Raw genomic sequence first — 16,086 nt, 5'->3', positions numbered from 1 at the left:
TGGAGAACATGACGGAAAAAGAGTAAAGAGACAGTGGACAGCAGAGTTAGGCATCATTTATTCCAAAATAGAAAGCTCTAAGGCAAAACAGACGAGCGAGAAGTACAAGAGAAAAGTGAATGCTTCATAAAAAGCTAGACAGAGGTGACAGAGTTCAGCGAGGGCAACGCGTAGCCATTAAACCCTCAGGCTGAATCAAATGAACAAAGTTAACTTTACAAGAAGGATAAAAACCAAGTTACTGCAACTACTTACAAACAACTGTTTTACAGTACAGCATTACAGTTATTTAAACAAGAGGCACCCCATTATGTGCAGTAATGTCAAACTGATGGAGCTTTCAGATCCTTCACTGTGTGTGTGTGTGTGTGTGTGTGTGTGTGTGTGTGTGTGTGTGTGTGTGTAGTGGGGCGGGGGGTCATGGTCGCAGCTGCAGCCCTTGGGGATCATTCCTTCAGGAGGGCAATGACTCCAAGTTTCCAGCTGCTCTGTTTTCAATGCAACAGCATGTATGTAGCGTGTACATAAAATAAAAGCTAAATGCGTGCAAAAAGTCCACTGCTTCTTATTGATGGAGTCCGTAACCCCTCCTGATTGTGTGGTTAGCATAGTGTTCTGGATTGTGCATTTTAGAAAGTGACACCTATGCTACTACTGTAAAATGGTTAAAAGACAATGTATGGTATACACATTGTGGGCCAAACAAAGACGGGAATGCTGCAGTCGCTTTGCTGCTGGAGAGGGTTCCTGTGATACTGCAGTACACAAAGTAAAAATATGCTTTAAGGAGCCACAAGTGTTCCACTGTTTAGCGTCTTTTTGGCCAATTTCTCCAAGGGTCATACTTCCTTTTTGTGCTTCTTGGTAAGATTTATTTTAGAAAAGAACACAGATAAGGCCTTGTTAATATTTTAAGCTTAAAACCAATTTAAATAGTAATTTTCATCAGCATTCAATTCCTTTTTCTGTTTTTTAGAAAACTTCAAAAGAACCCTGGAAAACAGGGTCACAGCATTTATTATGAATCTGTACATAAATATTTCTTACAAAACAGGAGAACACAAAAATGAAACCAAAAAACAAACAAACAAAAAAAAACACTCATTTCATATGTTTGTATAGAAAAATAAGCATCTCTCCTCTAATTTACTTTTAATCTCTCCACCTGTGCTCTACTCTGCCTGCAGGGGGCAGTGTGAGCCATGGAGTCAGTCATAAGAGCACACACGTCTACTTAAAACACAAGCATGCAAAAGTCAAGACAAACCAGAGACACAAGAACAAGACAGAAGTGGTCTCATCCAAAATGACAATCTAGCTGGGAGCAGGGGGGGACGGGGGCGGGGACAAAAAAAGTCAACGTTTATTAACGGAGTATACAAACTTGTCTCAGGTGTTTTTAACACTTGTTTTTTTCAGTTTGATTTCATCTTTTTGAGCTTAAATATACAAAAAGTGCACTCACCTACATCATTTATACAATAAAAAACTGTTTGTGAAATGACACTCCTGACATACACGTGCAGCAACAACCGCCGTTCAGCAGGGTGGAGGCTTGGAAGAGTGCAGGGTCCATCCCAGTGTGTCCTGTGCTCTGTGGAAATCAAACGGACGCACCTCTGTTCTGTCGAACTCATTTTGTGTGTCCTCTGCGTGTGGGCGGTGCTTGTCCTCTACTGCAATGAGTTGCTATTGTCCAGGCCCAGCCCCGCCATGTCCGCGTCATTGTCCTCATCTCCGCTGTCCCCCGACTCGTCTTCACTGTGGCCTCCCAGCATCACCTGCTGTACTGCCAGCGTGGCACCGTCTGATGTCAGGCTCTGCAGACCCTCCACGTTCATCGTCACCATTGTACCTAAAATATTGAGACAGTTTTTTTAAAAGCTTATTACCAAAAAAGTCAGAAGGGAAAAGCTGTGGCTGGAAACTCCCGACACGAGTCACGAACATGTCTCGTTGTTTTCCAGGAAATGACAAACGTTTGCTTTGTGTGCTTTTATTCTGCTGTATCATGTAAAACACACATATGATCTTACAGTTTTGTTTTTGTTGAATTAAAACTGTATTTGTTTCAATCTGCCTTGCAGCCTTGAAATAAATATGGTCTGTTACACCTCATGTCCTCTTTCATCTCACTATATGAAGTAGAAGAGCTGCTGTGAGCCTTCAGCATCTTTGTTTAAACTCAAACTGTATCAGACTAAGTTGGGATTGACAAGATGGCGCCGGTGTGTGTGGCTGCTCGTCTGTCATTGCCAAGTTTGTTCCTGCTACAACGGTCATAACCCACGTGTGTTATTTAGGACCATTGACACTGTTCTAAATACTCCATTGAATGTCTGTTTGGAAGTTTCTCCTGATATTTGCAATGACTTTTTAACTTTTTTATTGTAAAGGTTGTCACCACCAGGGTTCTTATCACAGCTCCTGACTCTGACCCTCTGTCTCTGTCCCTCGCACTGCTGTTTTCACTCAGTTTGAGCTTGTGACGCTCTCCACTTTAGAGGCTGTGGTTCGCCATATTAAGCCCACAGGTTCCCCTCGGGATCCTTTTCCTCCACAATTTTTTAAAGAAATTTTTCCTAGTATATGACAGTATGTCCTTGAAATTATTAATAGCAGTCTGCCTTCTGGTGTGGTTCCTGCAAATTTCAAGCATGCAGTAGTGCAGCCACTGCTTAAGAAACCTGGCCTTGATCACACAGTTTAAGTGAACTATAGGCCTATTTCCAAGCTGCCTTTAGTCTCCAAGGTTTTAGAGAAACTTTCTCTGTCAGCCTTCTCGGTTCCGAATCATCTTCTGCTCCTCTGTCATGCGGCCTGTGGGACACAGGGTTCAATCTTAGGGCCTCTGCTCTTTTTATTGTATCTATTGCCTCTGGGTTCCACCCTTAGAAGGCATGGGATCGCAGTTCATTGTTATGCCGATGACCGCCAAATTTATTTGCCACTGAAGCAGAAAGGTGGCATCTCCATAAAACTTCTCTTGACATGTCTAGATGACATTAAAGCTTGGTTGGCTCTAAACTTTTTAAATTTTAATGAAAATAAAACAGAGTTGTTGGTGTTTGGACCTAGTGGTCCCTGCAAGTCGTCCTCTGTAGATTTGGGACCTCTGGAAATCTATTTTAAACCTGTTGTTACTGACCTTGGTTTTAAGTTGGACCACCAAATTAGAGCAGCAGTGAGTCTTTAGTTCATCTGTTTAATGTCTGTAGTCCAGATTTTTTTGCTGTGTAAAACAAACGGGGGTGGCCAGAGCAGCTTACAAAGTTCGCTGTTCTTCATGCTGGAGCTTGTTGATCAGGTGGTTTGTTCAAGAACTCCTGCCAGCTTTTTCCTAGTAAAACTTCCTGTCATAGCGACAGCACTGTTGTTTTGGATGCTGGAAAAATCTTTTTTTCTCTACCTGAGTGCACCGTCTCTGTAACAGTACCAACTCCTCTGTGCTTTCCACATTAAGCTACTTAATAGTGACACCTGAGTGCTACAGAGCTGTACATTAAAGCATTGAATCAAACCATTTGTGTCGAGGATTTTTAAACAATCAAGTTGTGAAATGTTGCAGTCCTAGTGACATTGTCAGCAATTTGTTAAAAGCAGCAACATTTGTGATACAGTGATGACATTTGTTGCCAAACTAGAACAACAGTTTGTTAAGCAGCAGCAGCAGCAGCGGACAGGAAGTCTGCTGGTATCACTACATTGACTAGTGTTTGTTTCTCTGCATTAACTCTAATATATGGGCCAAGTACAACAACGAAAGCATCTCGATACGGTGTTGTGCTGCCTACCATCAGGCATGGCCCCTCCTCCTGCTGCGATGGAATCAGGCCAGAAGCGCTGCAGTGGCCGGTTTTGAGGTGTCTTTTTCTTGGCTTTGGGTGTCTCTGAAGAGCTGGCATCCAACATGGGCTGCAGGATCCGTCTCCGTGCATTTATAAACCTGCAGACACAGGGTGATGCTGGCTGTACAGACCTTTGCACTTCAAATGCTAACAGGTGCTGATTAGGCTCACTGTCAGGTATGGACAGCTGTATGGTTAGCTGGATTTTACACACCCTGACTCAAAGGACACAAAGAATAGGAACTGTCTGATGTCCTGTACATATTAAATACACCGTAACCTCCTTAAACTTAGCTAAAAAGGTGACACTTCCCACCTTTACTTAAAGAAGTTGCAGTTATTAACTTAGGGCAAAGTTAAATATCATCTTTTTTGTTTTGTTTTCATTAGGCAAAAAAGCAGAGAGGTCAAATGGCAAACTATGGGAACAAGTCAGAGTTTCATCAGTGAAAAGTGAAACGAGATGAGCAAAGAAGAAACCCTCAGCTGATCGCAGGAAGCCCTGCACAATTACCTGGCTGACCAATTATACTACAACAATTAGTGGAAAATTGCCTGCCATCACAAACATGACTGTAAATAGTGATGTAGTTAGTATTTTCTTGGGTAAAGAGCAACTCACCAGTTGTTGACCTGCAGAAGTGTCAGGTTTGTTTGAGTAGCAATCTGCTTCTTTTCATCCTCTGTGGGATACGGATGCTGCACAACAGAACAGGGTTGAAATGCATCACTATTTTGTAAGGACTTGAGTTCTATACAGGCAGATGATTTATGCACAGAGACTCACCCCGATGTGCTGGAAGAGCCATGAGCGCATGACATTTGTGGCATGCTTTGGAAGAACGCCGCGCTTGTTCTTGGTTGAGTTGTCCTCATGACTAAAGAGGTTCAAGTCCTGGTGAAACTGCAGCTGAAGCTGAGTACACAGATGTTTGTTTAGCCATCTTTTAATTATCTCAACAGAATGAAAGGTTATGTTAAATTACAATACTGTTCCACATCATTTAACCAAGGACCTCAGCTCTAATTTTGAATTATTTGCCCTTAATGACAGAGCACCGATCTTAAAAAGCTACACCATTTGATATTAGGAGCAGACAACACATTATCTGCCATAGTCAATACGCAGCAAAGGTTGTTGTTACATTGTTATAGAACAAAGTTACAACATGAAGCCCTCCAACACCTCTAAGCTTGTCTTCATTTAGTTCAATTAACTTTTACTCTGCCTCTCATTCTACTTTTAAATACTCTAGGAACCACAAGTGGGAGCAGTAAAATTCAATGACAGGGATTCCACTTAATAGCACGGCAGCAACATAGACAGATGTATTACCTGATTGTTCTGGACGCGTATTGTCCCGGGAGAAAGAGCCTGTGTTACCACCTGGCCCTGAGGAGTTACAACTGTGACTGGCTGGTACACAGTCCCGCCTGAAATACAAACACACAATTTTCTAACCTGCTCAGCTGAGTGCAGAAGACTCAATCAGAGTCCTGTTGGTACATGTGAATATCTGGGCTACAGTCATTAGTGCAGTACCTGAGGAAGGGGTCGTACGCCAAGATGACATACCTGCGACCACCTGGGTGGGGTTGACAGTTGTCACAGTAACGTTTCCTTGCTGCAGGGCCGATGCTGGAACTACAATTTGACCCTGGGGACTAATGGTCCCTGATATGGAGCTGGGGGTCTGTGTAATAGAGCATGCATACATAAAGTAGGCGCATGTATGTCTTCCATGCTGCTAACTCTTATAACGCCATTTTTAAAGTATTCCCATTTAGCTGGCTAATATACCCCAGCAGGGGCACTGATCAGTGGTAGCTAACTCTTCACCTGAGGCATTTGGTGGTGACGCCTGCAGTTCACCTACACTGCATACCTGAGACTTGGTGGGTGAGAAGCTCTGGGCCTGGCCTTGTACAGGCGAGTATGGGCTTCCCGGGTCACCACTCAGCAGAGTCTCACTGTTCATCTTAGTCTTGAGGCAGGCGATGTAGCGACTGCAAAAGTCCTTGCACAGGTCGCTCACCTTCTCCAGCTCCAGCAGGTGGATCCGCAGCACCTGGATGGCTTTCACCATCTTCAGATAGAAGGAATGGAAAGAGTTCTTAGGCTCAACATCTTTCTGTTTAACAAATGTTTACCTGAGGGTATTACAGGGAGGTCAAAGGTCAGGTCCAGTTATGACAGTCGCTTCCGATCACAGCACAGAATTACAATACAGCACGATGCCACCCTGTGAAGATTTAATTACTACTTATTTGTTGTAGCACAAGGTCTTTCTCAGAAGGAAAATACACCTAAAAAAGTCTCAAATTTATGCCCTCCTTCACATTTCCAAAGCCATCCCGTGGGCTGTCTTTAACAGGCCGATTCTGGCCCCTGTAGCCGTTTACTGTCACAAAAGTCTGTGGGCTTCTACTGTTGCTGGCCCTTCAGAGAGAAGTGAAATCAACAAACAAAGAGCTGAAGTGAAAACAATGAAAAGTGTCCACTAAAGCCTTTCATGCTGTTCTTGATTATCTTTTATTATAGTTTAGTTTTTGTGGTTTGTGTTGACCTTCTGTCACTCCCTTTCTTTTCAACCAATCGGTGTATCGACATCCCTGCTGAGCTCCAAGTTGTTGGTTGTTTGGAAGACAATATGCAAGCGTGTTCGGATAGGTTACACAGCCCTCTGCATGTACAAACATAAATGGTGTGAAATAAGGTTTAGCTTTCTGAAGCAACAATGTCTCACCAAGTTGTCAAGTTCAGGGTCTTCACTGAAGAAAGGCTTCCCCTCCTTCTCTTGATTACGGACAAAATTCTCAATGTCCACATCAAAGCTCGCTGAGGTGATGCAATCAGAGCTCAGCGTGGACTGCTCACACTTCTCAAACAGCAGGGCCAACAGAGGGAACAGAGGATGCCTACGAAAGACACACACACACACACACACACACACACACACACACACACACACAGAAAAAGGATCACTTCAAGCTTCATCAGTAAGAACTTGGAAAATCCACAAGGACGGGGAAAAACAAAAAAAGTATTAGCAGCAGGACATGAGACCTAAATGAATCAGAACTCTGTGTTGACATCAGACATTTAATATATGTATATTTACACACACAAATACATACACACACAGTCCTAAACTCTTTCAACCGTTCAACCTGCTTCCCTCCTCAGGTGAGGTGTGGAGGATATCCTGAACTTGGTGAAACTTTCTTCGAAGTGGAGCTCATGTTGTTGGACTCTAACACTTGGAAAATAAACTCTCATTTGATGTGAGGATGTAACCAAACTCTTTGTCTGGACCCTTTTAGGACACTAGCCTAACATCAGCTGACATAATGTTAGCTTATAACCAACTGTTGCTGCCTAAACAACAATGGTTATAAGCTAACATGATGCTCATTGTAAGCGATCAGGGGGCAGCAGGGTTACAAGTCTAATCTGCTGACGATATGTAATTAGGACAACATTTGGAATAAATAATCATGTCTATGCACGTTTTCATGTATTAAAGATTTGACTTCAGTTCAGGAAGTCAGTTTGGAGGTGAGGATGAAGAGAAAAAGAGGTGTGAGAGAGAGCAGTGGTGGAGAAGCTTCCTTCTCCAGAGGAAATATGCATGTGCAAACTTTTGTTCATATATAGTTTGATTTAATTTTAATTAAACAGCTTGCATATACTGTTACTGTTGAGAATGTCTGATTTTCTATTTCTATTTAAACAAACATACACTCCTACCGATATATGGATGCCTTGTCAGCGTCCATGGGTGTCTGTGGCTCTGTTGGTGCCGGGCTGGGCACCTCTCCCAACGTACCCTCCATAAACTTCTGCTCCGAATCACTGTCTACCTTTATGATGCCTTGCATCTGCAAGGAAGGTGAGAACAGACAAGAAACAGACAATTACAGCACGAAGCGTTCAAGACAAAGATGACATGTGACAGCGTGTGGCTTCATTTTAATAGCACTCCTTTTCAAAGTCATAGGAATTTTCAAGCAAAAAGACTACTTTCTGAGATCCACAAGTTACTAACAAATGACTACAGAAAACCTGGACGACCTGACAGCTCCTCAAAAAGTATCTACTGCCCCCTGGTGTGAGGCTGCAGTACAGGTCATAAAGCCCACCCTCTCTGTTAGCAAATGGGGCAGGGCTCAAACAAAAACAAAAGAAGTTCACCTCAGATTACTAGTACTAGTACTGCCATTACTACTACTCATGTTGATTTGGGTTCAAGGAGTCACCTTTCTTAGAAGTCTGATTAGCAGCAACAGTTAGAGAAATTTGGGTGTATCTGCTTGGGAACTGGAGGCAGAGTCTAGATACTGAGAGAAGGTCTGTTTACCTTCCATAACCACAACCTGCTGTTTCAAACTGACAATAAGGAAACTGGACTAACAGAAAGAACATGTTTCTACACCCAGTTACACATATTAATTCAAGTGCTTTGAAATGACAGTCTTCACTGGTGGGGATAGTTACAAAGCTTTCTTCGTTATGAATTAGCATACATGGTTTTATTGAACATTTGAAGAACCAGCAAAAAAACCAAACTCTTGTAGAGGACATGAAGTCAGAGATAGAAGCGACAAGGAGCAGGTGCATCTAATACAGGTAGAGCTGCTGCAAAACCCCACAGAGCTCACCAGCCAGCGTAACAAATTCTGGATCCTTTGCTTTTAGTTAGCATTAGCAGCACATGCTGCCTCTGATGTGAAAGGACTTTTATGCTGCGCACTGTGATTCACAGCAATGGTCCCGGGTCAGCCCTGACTTTGTGTTAAACTAATCCAAAATTAATGATGGTATTTCTAACCACTAGATATACCACAACTTTATCCTTTCAACAGCTGCTGAAAGTTAGGGGACCTAGCTGCTAGATATTTATATTAGAGATGGACCGATCCGATATTACGTATCGGTCCGATACTGACGTAAACTCCTGGATCGGATATTTGAGAGAAATAAAAAATGTAATCCGATCCATTAAATATCAAAAAAGCACCTCACAAAACTTGCGACATGGCGTAACTCGGCTCATAACCTTAGAACGTTGGAGCAGTATGCTCACGTGATAGATAGACTGTGTGTATTTGTAGCCTCGCTACCAAACCAGCATTTTATCTCCGAGGAAGTTTTCCCAGAGAGAAGTAAAGCAAGTGTGTAAGTTCATCTCTGAATGTTTGTAAAGCATTCCTGTGTTAAGCTTAACAACCGATATGGAGCGACTGCCTCTCTCTCCCTCCCTCTCCTGCTGCTACTTCAATCGTGACACTGATCAATGATCAGCTGATCGGCTTTTCTGTCGCGAGTCCGTCTCTCTTCTTTGTTTATCGCCCACTTCGCGCCAGAAAGAGGAAACCAGCGGCTGAACAACCGCAGCACGTTTAAGCTTGATAAGCTGTTGTTAGAATGTATTTAATATTACTTTCTACACCAGGATCCTTTTCTACAGCTGACGGCTGGTAACTGTGCAGGGGCGGATCTAGAAAAGTTTAGTCAGGGGGGCCGATAGGGCATGAACAGGGAAAAGGGGGCACAAAGACATACTTTTCTTTCTTATTCTCATTTAAAATGTCGAGCTTTTAATAAATAATTATCTGAATCTTACACCCAAAGTTTTAATCTGATGTAAAATGTATAGAAGTCCATTACTGTATATAGTAACTGTTAAGTCTAATATACCCCAGTAAGCTATAGTACTTTATCTATTGAATCTATTTAATTATTCTTGAAAAGAATAATTGATTTATGTGCATTTTTTTTTCACACTGCATCAAATTAAAGTTGATTACGTCGATTAAGCATCATGAGGTGGGGGGTGGTTCCCTTTTTTTTTTTTTTTTGCTGGGAGTTTTAGGACCCTATTAGTTAGCTTGCTTACTCTTTAAAATACCAGAATAGGGAGGATGGAGCAGGTTTAAGTTTGTTAGATTGATCAGTGTTGCTGAACTATGAAATATTTTGGGTGCAGTGTATTTTTGGCATACAGGTATAACAGAATAGCTTTAGTGCTTTTTTTTTTTTTTTTAACTTGAGTATGAACTTATACAAAAAGCAGCAAGATATTAAAAAAACAGTTTTATTGATTAAAAAACACACTATATCGGATTCATATCTGTATCGGCAGATATCCAAATTTATGATATCGGTATCGGACATAAAAAGGTGGTATCGTGCCATCTCTAATTTATATAGAGATCCTCCAGCTTCAAACTGTATCACCCTTCAAGGACCTGCAGTTCAAAAAAGCGCCCCTCCGACAGCCAAACCCATCTGTTTTCTGATTGAATAGTTACATTTGTGATTGACATGACATTGACCAATCAGATGAAAGGAAGAAAAATAGGATCAAAATTCGTACTTGTAACTTGAAACTTGAGTGCAGAGTTTCACATGTATTCTTTGGCTAAGTCCACACACAAATCTTTTTTTACACATACAAAACTGATTTACAAGTACAAAATATTTATGACCACAATTTGAGCCCATAGAGGAGTCAAAAGAATTATGAGAAGAGATCTGGAATTAGCAGGTACGACTGGCCTGTATGCACAATGACCACACAAGACTCCACCGCTGAAGAAAAAGCATGTTGAAGTGTGTTTTAAGCCTGACTAAACAACATTTAGACAAGCCTGTGAAATACTGGGAGAACATATTCTGGTCAGGCGAGACCAAAACTGAAACCTTTGGATGCTGTAATCAGAGATGGGCAGTAATGCGTTAGAATGTCTCAAGACAGTGACGTAAGCGAGTGCGACGTTCGTGACAACAGCTGTGTGCAGATCAACAGTGGACAATATATCGAGTGCGGGAGAGAGTATGAGCGTGCAGCGTTTAAAGCGTGGAAGTACTGACCTTACTTTGAGTTTGATTCCATAAAAAGTGACAAAAACATTAGTGTCAGTTGTGCGTGGGAAGAAAACTTCTTTTTACAGCGAAAAAAATTCCTAAACAAGCACCGAGTGCACAACGACGTAATGGGAAATTCACAAAAACTCGCGGATTCTTCCACTGACCGCTGCGGCACACCTCCACCAGGGTAAACCTCCGCCTGCCCCACTCCTACTTTACAGGTGAAAATAGAGCAACAGGACCGCTGAGTCTTTGACTTTATTTATTTTCTGCTGTGTTTTACTTACTTACTTTGAAAGACTGAGTGTAGACACAAAAAATATTTTATTTTATGCGCTGGAATGTGCAGAAAATAGGTTTAAATGTTAAACTAATTTCTTCCAGTCAGAGAATGTTGCATATAATTTAATTTTTGCTTGATGCATAAAGTTAAAAGATTAAAACTGATAAAACAAGTTAAAAAAAAAAGAGACTTTTCCATTTGATTACATTTTGCATGATGGATTATGCAGAAAAAGTAGAATTGTAATCAGTAATTAGTTACTGATTACTTTTTTCAAGTAACTTGACCAACACTGGCTGTAATACACACCATGTTTGGAAGTCAAACACCCCAAACCGAGAGTGAAGTTTGGAGGTGAGAACATCATGGTGTGGGGCCATTTTTCCAGCATACGGCACTCGCACACTTCATATATCTGAAGGAAGGATGAATGGAAAAATATACCGACATTCCTGATAAAAATCAACTGCCATCAGGGCCAGCCAATCACACGACCTGAATCCAATTTAAAAATCCATGGAAAGAACTAATGCTTATTGTATTGCTCTATATAAAGCTTTGTTTTTTAACAAACACTTTGCATGTCAGCTGTCATCAGAATTGCAGACTGTAAAATATATAAGACGTTCAGAACCAAAGTGTGTCAGGATAATGAAAGGATGAGCTTTAAAGGATAAACTTCACATTTGACTGCAATGATTCTTTGATTACAGGAGTTGCTCTCAGCACCACCCAGTGACAGACGAATCATCCAATAAGCCCACTCTTTATGCTAAATTCACTTATTTAACTTTGGAGCAAAATTATAGTAACTCAAAAATGACCTGATTAAAAAAGAACAAAGGCTAAACTGCCAGATTATTTACCGTCAGTGAAGGCTGCAGCTGTCTTACTGAGGAAGTTCATGAAAGAAAGTCAAAGGGATTATATATCCATGTAATTGGTATCATATGTACCGTTATCCTCTTTACCTTTAGGCGCATAAACAGTTACTCAGTTTGGGATTCAAGAAAACTGATGATGTCCGCTGTGCTCAGCTTCTGTACATATTAGGGCAACACTTCTGTGATTACTATATGTTTAGATTTTAAATAATTTTCTACTGAACTAAATGTAACACCATTGTGTAAAAGTTGAGAAACACTGTTTAAGTGCTGGGTTTGTCCTCCTTTTAGGCCTACGGTGGAGATCTGAAGATTTCCCTTTGAGGGAGCTGATGCTGAAGCCTGAGCTCTTCTTGATCCCTCTAATGAACCTCAGTCCTCCTGATGTTTCTGACACGATGTCTGCCTCAGTGGGTCAAACGAACATCTGGCACAGGACAGCTGTGTTGTAAGAATAGTAGGTTTCTACAAATCACTGGACCCAAGAATCCAGACCCAGTTGGCTCTGATAGTCTCCCTCACTTGTTTTTAGCTGAGTAAATGCAGCTGTTGATTTAAAAAACAAACTACTACTACTCTGGGTCATGTTGTTAAATGAAAAGAAAAAATTATACTGCTCAGAGAGTGCAAGTCTCCAGTTCTCTTTATGTTAAAATCTCAAAAGGCAACATTGAATCTTTAGATAATTACAGTAACACTGTGTTTCTGAGGTGTGTATGTAGCTGTCATTTCTCTTGTCTAAAGTCAGGATAACAAAGTTACACTGACTAATAAGTCAAACATCTCGACTATGAGCAACACTGGTGTATAACAACAAGCTTCTAACAGTGTGTGTGCTAACTGCTAATCCAACTAACAAATTAGCAAGGATGAAGGAGGAGGATGTTAGATGTTGTATACAACTATAGTATGGTAAGATGTGTGCCTTTTTAATTAAACCAACATGGCTTTATTTGCCTTAATTTCCTGAGTCTTGAGGAGCAGTAAAACCACCAGCAGAGATGTTAAAACTGAACAACCCCGGCTACATAAAAAGCACATGGGATATGCTCACGTTTACATCCTGTGGGGCTGTAGACAGGAGATCAACAACTCCTCCACTAAGAGTCACTACTTCCATTCCCTTTGTTAACATCTCCATACTTTTTTCAAACAAACTGTTAAAAGAAATGGAAAGCTATTAAGATTCATTAGGTTGTAACCCTTTTCTGAAATATTTTTTTAAGTCCCCAGTGCATAGGTCTGGCAGAACCCTCATGATCCAGAAAGTGAAACACTACCATCTCTGGTGTCCAAAGAATAACAACTGAGAATACACTCCCCCAACTTCTATACACCTGTGTTAACAGACCTCTCTGCACCGAATCATACTTGTTATTAATCTCTGTCTCTCTTCCACAGCATGTCTTTATCCTGTCTTCCTTCTCTCACCCCAACCAGTCACAGCAGATGGCCCCGCCCCTCCCTGAGCCTGGTTCTGCCGGAGGTTTCTTCCTGTTAAAAGGGAGTTTTTCCTTCCCACTGTCACCAAAGTGCTTGCTCACAGGGGGTCATATGATTGTTGGGTTTTTCTCTGTATTACTGTAGGGTCTACCTTACAATATGAAGCACCTTGAGGCGACTGTAGTTGTGATTTGGTGCTTTATAAATAAAACTGAATTGAATTGAAATGTGAGCAGAGGCTCTGCAAAATACTTTATTGAGCAAAGTCTTTCTCCCTTTTTACACTGTGCCTGCCTACCGGCAACACAGTCCCTTCAAGGAGCATCCCCAACCATGTGACTGCAGCCAACAATGACTTAGATTGAACACAAATAGACCAAAAATGATTGCCTGCGTAGGGAGGAACATTTCTTCTTAGTCATAGTTCATTCTTAGCTCTCAACACCCACAAATTTTAGCACCTAAATAAAGATGTTTTTTAAGCAATTTACAAATATGCATACAGATAAATACTAGGAGGAAATGAGGCTTACAATGCATTACTGATGTCTCCCATACTGCGTTTCAGAGACAAGCTCACAGTCTATATATTACTCAAACTGGTGTAACAGCATTGACACCGATTGCGTGTTCACGTTATTCTGCTACCAAGGCTGACTTCTCACCACTAAAAATAAATTATCTATTAGGCAGAGTCCAGAACACTCAAAGTTTTAGCCTAGAATGTTTAGCTGTCCCAATTATAAACAGTATCCCGTCCTGCTGTTGTGCTTATTCTCTTTAGTTAACTAGTATCTCAAAAGAGCAGACTATAGCTCCCTGCAGGTCCAAGCAAAGTTTGTCCCTCTCACCCACCTGCTGCTCTCCCTTTGGGTACTTATCTATGGAGACTGAGTGGGCTGCCATCACGTTCACTGCAGATGCTGCAAACACTGGGGCATTATAGAGTGCAGGGACTGGTGGCCAACCTACACAGTACACACAGTTTCAGTTAGACTGCCTCAGGTGTTTGCACATAAGCTTCAAATGACAGAACTGTTCTGATTTCATTATTAAACTATTATCAGTGTTACTGGCTTTGTTAATTAGGTTGGCATTGTTACGGTAAAATACAGAAGTATGGACATAATACCGTTCCCCTTTGTAACACCAAGATGCAAAATATATACAAAATGTCAATATTAGAACAGAAATGGAGAGGAGCTAATGATATGTTGAATATGAATGTTGTCTTCATACGTGCTAGTAGCGAAAGCACACTACGGGGTCCAACGTTACTCTTCTTTGCATATAGCTTATCCAGCTCACCTCTAAAAGCCAAGAAGAGGCTGGTATCATGAACCTAAGGGGTGTTGTACAAATAATAATGCTGATGTTATATCTTAGCGTTTCTTGCAATTGATGTTAACACACCCACCACGATTTAGCCTTTAGCTCGTGTTAGCTGTGGCAACCGTGGCGGCAAGGGGACATTAAAGTGAAATAAATCCTTTGGGCTAATATTAGCCTACTCTCCTATAACCCGACTAACGTTACTCGTAAACAAAGCAGCCCGACTGGAAAAACGGTCGTTTTCGTACAGCTAACAATTATCCAGTAACGTAAACGACACATTTGCGCTAGTTCACGAAGCCAACCTAGGCTTCAGTCAAATAAGCAACCATATGGCCGAGCTAACGTCTTCGACGTAGCTAAGTATTAACTTCAAAGTGTATTCGTGTTGGTAGTGCAACCAAAACGCAAAGCGCCATATTTAGCGAAGGTAATCGCGGCCAAAAAACAAGCTAGCTGACCAATCTAGCCAGGTACAGAAAAAGACCCTCCTGCGGATTGATACGAAGTAAGCCATTTTACCAAATAATAAGACAGCGTCGGTCGCTTAACAGTATGCATTTAAAATTAAATTATATTTCTTGTCAGCTATATGAAATAATTGGGCAGCAAAGAAATTATTAAGTATTGGATTGCTAGCCCGGTTGATCCTAAATTCCTCCCCTTTTCAGTCAATCAATCAAGCGGGGACAGCTGCCCTCTACTTCCCCTCCCCTACGTGGTAAAGTGTTGGGCCTCGTTTCTAGCGCTCGCCCTTTGCTTTTCCACAATCCTCCTCAGCCCCCAAAACGCCGACATATTTTTTAACCCCCCCTCCCATGTATACAGTTTTTTTTATCCTTCACAGAGCTCTGCCGCTTCTGTTTCCTCTAAAAAACACCCTCTGCTGCCCTGACTAAGTCCGCGCTCCTCGCCCCGGGACATTTTTGCGTGCGGCCCAGATTGTTTGATTGATAGGGAACGGAAAAAGAGGGACTTTGAGTGACAGCTTACCTGAGTGCCAATCTTCGTCACACTGACAAGCGGCTGCAGCAATCGGGACCCGCAGTTGTTGCGTTACGTCATCGCGCAAGGGCACGCAGGGGCGCAGGACTCATGATTATGTATTAGGTGGGCGGAGACATGACGTTCTGCTGCCTGCGAGTCCTGCGCCCTGCTGTTTTTTTTTTGTCTTAGCAAAAGCAAATGCGTGAAAGACAACAGACTGCTGAGTGCTTATTCCTAAACGAATGCGTATGGATAATTTGAACATTATGTGCATGCAGGCATGCTAAACGAGTCAAAATTGTAATCATTAAAATAGAACCACAGATAAACCACTTGCACACTCAGCTCTATTCAAATGATGCCCCTAAGGCAGAAAAGCACGATAAAAGAACTGTTTGATCTTTCCCATTTCTTTATACACCAATTGCTTTATAC

The 16,086-nt window shown here is 41.6% G+C and overlaps 1 protein-coding gene across 6 annotated transcripts; it reads right to left on the bottom strand.

Moving 5' to 3' along the window:
- Nucleotides 1-36: 36 nt before the first annotated feature.
- Nucleotides 37-15,764, bottom strand: pknox1.1 (pbx/knotted 1 homeobox 1.1). Of its 6 annotated transcripts, none has more exons than XM_082507968.1 (11): nt 15,658-15,747; nt 14,188-14,300; nt 7,600-7,730; nt 6,596-6,767; nt 5,735-5,935; nt 5,392-5,542; nt 5,185-5,282; nt 4,636-4,764; nt 4,471-4,547; nt 3,795-3,946; nt 37-1,855 (listed from the first exon to the last, which is right to left on the bottom strand). In XM_082507968.1, exons 2-11 carry the CDS (start codon nt 14,236-14,238, stop codon nt 1,674-1,676), a joined length of 1,344 nt encoding a protein of 447 aa, XP_082364094.1. In that variant the 5' UTR covers nt 14,239-14,300; nt 15,658-15,747; the 3' UTR covers nt 37-1,673. The 6 variants fall into 6 exon arrangements, with proteins under 6 accessions (XP_082364094.1, XP_082364095.1, XP_082364091.1 ...); XM_082507969.1 differs by having other exon boundaries at nt 5,425-5,542; XM_082507965.1 differs by lacking the exon at nt 15,658-15,747 and adding an exon at nt 14,750-15,630.
- Nucleotides 15,765-16,086: the final 322 nt, after the last annotated feature.

The sequence above is a fragment of the Aulonocara stuartgranti genome, assembly GCF_965226115.1.
Source record: "Aulonocara stuartgranti genome assembly, chromosome: 16".
Lineage (NCBI taxonomy): Eukaryota > Metazoa > Chordata > Actinopteri > Cichliformes > Cichlidae > Aulonocara > Aulonocara stuartgranti.
This window is presented reverse-complemented; position numbering and strand designations above follow the sequence as displayed.